General features: G+C 45.7%; 1 protein-coding gene across 1 annotated transcript in view; it reads left to right on the top strand.

Annotated features, from left to right (window-relative positions):
• LOC105886318 (zinc finger protein 347-like) overlaps window positions 1-4,163 on the top strand; it is a 29,263-nt gene that overhangs the window by 5,379 nt on the left and 19,721 nt on the right. Inside the window, exon 2 of the mRNA XM_012812635.2 lies at window positions 1,920-1,990. Coding sequence (XP_012668089.2) covers window positions 1,976-1,990 — 15 coding nt within the window. The 5' untranslated portion in view covers window positions 1,920-1,975. The remainder of the gene's footprint in view (window positions 1-1,919; window positions 1,991-4,163) is intronic.

Here is a 4,163-nt window from a genome sequence, read left to right on the forward strand (position 1 = left end):
GTTGCAGCCATCATTGTTGTTTGGCGGGCTGGGCTAGATTCGAACCCGCCAGCTCAGGTGTATGTGACTGGCGCTAGTCGCTTGAGCCACAGGCAGCGAGCCCAAGACATATCTTAACCCGTTGTTTTTCTTTGTTTTTTAGCTCTTGCCCTGAGTAGAGTGCCATGGCATCATAATGTTAATCTCTTGGGCTCAAGTGATTGTCTTGCCTCAGCCTCCCAAGTAGCTGGTACTACAAGTGCCCACTATGACGCTGGGCTGGTGTTTTTGTATTTATAGTAGATATGGGAGTCTCAGTCTTGCTGAGGACGATTACAAACTCCTGAGCTCAAGCAATCCACCTGTTCATACTCCCAGAATGCTAGGATTACTCACATGAACCACTGCACGAGACCAAAATATTGTTGATAAGTAATTTTACCCAGAAGTAATCTCATGTCACTGTTAAGTATTCCTGTGTGACAATCAAGAGAGCTTTTACAACATCCCACATTACCCTGTATTTGAAAAATTGCCATAGGTATTGCAAGTGCAGACACATGATACCTCGTGATTATTGAATAACATTTGGGTATGAAAACCCAAGTTAACTCATGACCAATCAACAGTGTGTTCAGCACATTTTTGTGTAAAGCAGAGAAAAACAGTACACGTTTACTTACAAGAGGTGGGGGCTTGGCACCTGTGGCTCAAGTGGCTAAGGCACCAGGCATATACACCTAAGGTGGCAGGTTCGAATCCAGCCTAGGACTGCCAAAACAACAATGATGGCTGCAACCAAAAAATAGCTGGGCATTGTGGCGGGTGCCGGTGGTCCCAGCTACTTGGGAGGCTGAGGCAGGAGACTCACCTGAGCCCAGGAGTTGGAGGTTGCTGTGGGCTGTGATGCCCTGGCACTCTACCCAGGGGGATAGCTTGAGGCTCTGTCTCAAAAAAAAAAAAAAAAAAGCAAGAGGGGGAAATACATCCTTTTGAAAGTTGTCTTGAGACACAGGAGATATATAAGCGTGAAGGCCTGGGCTCTCCCTGCTCTGCTCACCCAGGACCTCTCTGGCCTCATCTACTGGTGTCCTGCTCACTGACTCTGTTCTAGCCACCTGGCCCTTTTTCTTTTCCCCACACTGCTCCTGCCTTGGGGACATAATGGTGGATGTCTGTCTTTCTAGAACTCTCCTGCCAGTTGGCTGCAGGTAACACGCACCCTTCCTACTTACCTGTTTGTTCTGATATCACCTTCTCACAGAGGACTTCTGTCCCCACCAGGTAATATTTCAGCCACCTCTTCACCCCCACCAGGCCCCTCATAGTCCATGTTGGTTGAGCTATATGTTTCTTTTGGGTCCTTCGCCATTAGTTGTGAGGATGCTGGTGACAAGTCTCCAAGAGTAAAGCAGAGACAGTGGTGGAAGTGGTCCTGGCCTTGCCCCTCTGAGTGGAGCTCAGGCCTGGTATCACATAGAATGTGGAGGCTTTTTTCAAATACATCTCTTCTGTCTCCTTCCCATTCATACTGTCAGGTGGGGGCCCACCTTCAGTAATGGTCCCAGTGACCAGGTGTGTCCATTCTGTGTCCCCCATTGCTGAGGGCTGAGGTCAGTTTGTGATCACAGAGGGGTGAAGGGCTGTATCTGCCTCAGGTATGGGGCTGTGTCCTGGAGGGAAACTCAGCGCAGCCCAGCTCTCCTCTGCTGCCCTGTGTGTGGGATGTCACCATGAGGGAGGCAGGCTCTGGTGAGGGGGTCAGAGAATCACCAGTTTGTCTTTCTGTAGCAGCATCTTGTCCCTGCATCCCTCTCGGTGCAGTGGGCAGCAGAGGACCTGCCTTTCCGCAGGGCGAGGCTTTCCCTGTGTGAGTGGTTGTATCACAGGGAGGGATTGTTTTGATTCCAGACAATAAGCAGAGTATTTTTCTTATTCAGGATTGACTTCTAAAGAATCCAGTTATACAAGAAGAAGCCCAGAAGAAGATTCAGAAATGGCTGTGCCTCAGGTATAGTGATGTTCTTGGTGGGTTGTCTGAGTCCCCCTCCTTTCTGAAATGCTGAACACTAGACTTGCTGGTCTCTGACTCTGCACCCTGATGTGTTTGCTGCAACTAAACCCTGCCTTCCCTCAGTCCCTCTCCCCATGACCCAGTGACTTAAGCTTATGCAGAGGCTCCATGGGGCAGGGCCCTGGGAAGGACATCAGTTAGAGAGGGGATGTGGCCCCTGTGGTGTCAGTGCTGTTGGGTAGTAGGGACTTTTTAGGAGCCACATCTGGGTGCACTGTCACTCTCTGTGGAGCAGGGTTACAGAAGCTGGGTCTAGAGAATCTACCCAGAGCAGGTGAGATTTTTTCCCTCATTAAATAAAACTTGCTCCTGTGTTCTTTTTGTACTTCAAACTTTTGAAACTGTGAGGAAAATGACCAACCTTTGTGTTAATATTTTTCAATTTGTTGTAAGTGTTCATAATTTTCTTTATTTTGTGGAAGTGTATATATAAAATGGATTTTCTTTCTTTTTTTTTTTTTTTTTTTTGCAGTTTTTCTTTGGCCGGGCTGGGTTTAAACCCACCACCTCTGGCACATGGGGCCGGCGCCCCACTCCTTTGAGCCACAGGCACCGCCCTATAAAATGGATTTTTTTTCTTTCTTTCTTTTTTTTTTTTTTTGTAGAGACAGAGTCTCACTTTATCGCCCTCGGTACAGTGCTATGACATCACAGCTCACAGCAATCTCCAACTCCTGGGCTTAGGCGATTCTCTTGACTCAGCCTCCTGAGTAGCTGGGACTACAGGCACCCACCACAACCCCTGGCTATTCTTTGTTGCAGTTTGGCCGGGGCCGGGTTTGAACCCACCACCCTTGGTATATGGGGCCGCCGCCCTACTCACTGAGCTACAGTTGCCACCCTATGAAATGGATTTTCATACTTTGCTCCATTTTCTTTTCAGGTATTTTAGGATCTATTTTATATCCTTTGGTTTATATTCTTTATACATAACTTGGTGTCTTTTTATAAATTATGCATTTTAGAAATGTGAAACAGAAATCTGTTTTTTTCTAATGCCACCTGGTTTTTCTTGTGCCCTTGTTTCATTTATTTTCTTTGCAGGTCCTTGCCTGATTACAAAATACTATGTTTCATTTAGTCTACAGTTTTTTCTGTAACATTTTGGTTATGTTTCTGTTTAATTTGAATTATTATGTAGATCTTATTTTGGGTATTTAATGTCCTAAGGGCTTCATGTTTAGTTTGGTAAATCCCTCCATTTTCTTCTTTTCACAATTACGTTTGTTCTCCTTTGACGTGACAGAGATTCATTGACACCCAAGTATTTTCCTTGTCTTTGAATGGCTCTGGACTTCTCTTTCTTTTGAGACAGAGTCTCAAGCTATTGCCCTGGATAGAGTGCTGTGGCATCACAGCTCACAGCAACTCCAAGGCTCTGGACTTCTCTTTCTTTTGAGACAGAGCCTCAAGCTGTTGCCCTGGATAGAGTGCCGTGGCATCAGACCTCACCTCCAACTCCGGGGCTCTAGTGATTCTCTTGCCTCTACCTCTCAAGTAGCTGGGACTACAGGCACTCGCCACAATGCCCGGCTTTTTTTTGGTTGCAGCTGTCATTGTTGTTTGGCGGGCCAGGCTGGATTCGAACCACCAGCTCAGGTGTATGTGGCTGGTGCCTTAGCCGCTTGAGCCACAGGCACCGAGCCGGCTCAGGACTTCTCATCACAGAGGTCTTTACATGTCCACATGTTCTTTTTATTTATTTATTTTTTTAATGAAATCATAGCAGTGTACATTAATACTATCGTGGGGTACAGTGTACTGTTTCTGTATACAATTTGAAATACTTTCATCCAGCTGGTTAACATAGCCTTCATGTCTTTTTCTTAGTTTTGTGTTAAGACATTTATGTTCTACAATTAGAGATGTCCACATGTTCTGATGAGGATTGGGTTTGCTTGTTCTTGATCATGTTTTTGATATGTCCTTTAGTAAAGTTTGTTTCTTTGCGTCTTCACAGTTCAGCAGTGTTAGGTGTATTCCCATTATTGTGTTACATGTTCCTCAAAGTTTTTCACACTGGGAAACTATATGCTGAGGAATACCAATTCCCCCTCTGACTTTTCATTTCTCTGCCGTCTTTCATGGTGTCCTTTAAGAAGTTAACAAC

This window comes from Otolemur garnettii, unplaced genomic scaffold, assembly GCF_000181295.1.
Source record: "Otolemur garnettii isolate 467f Iridium unplaced genomic scaffold, OtoGar3 scaffold00212, whole genome shotgun sequence".
Lineage (NCBI taxonomy): Eukaryota > Metazoa > Chordata > Mammalia > Primates > Galagidae > Otolemur > Otolemur garnettii.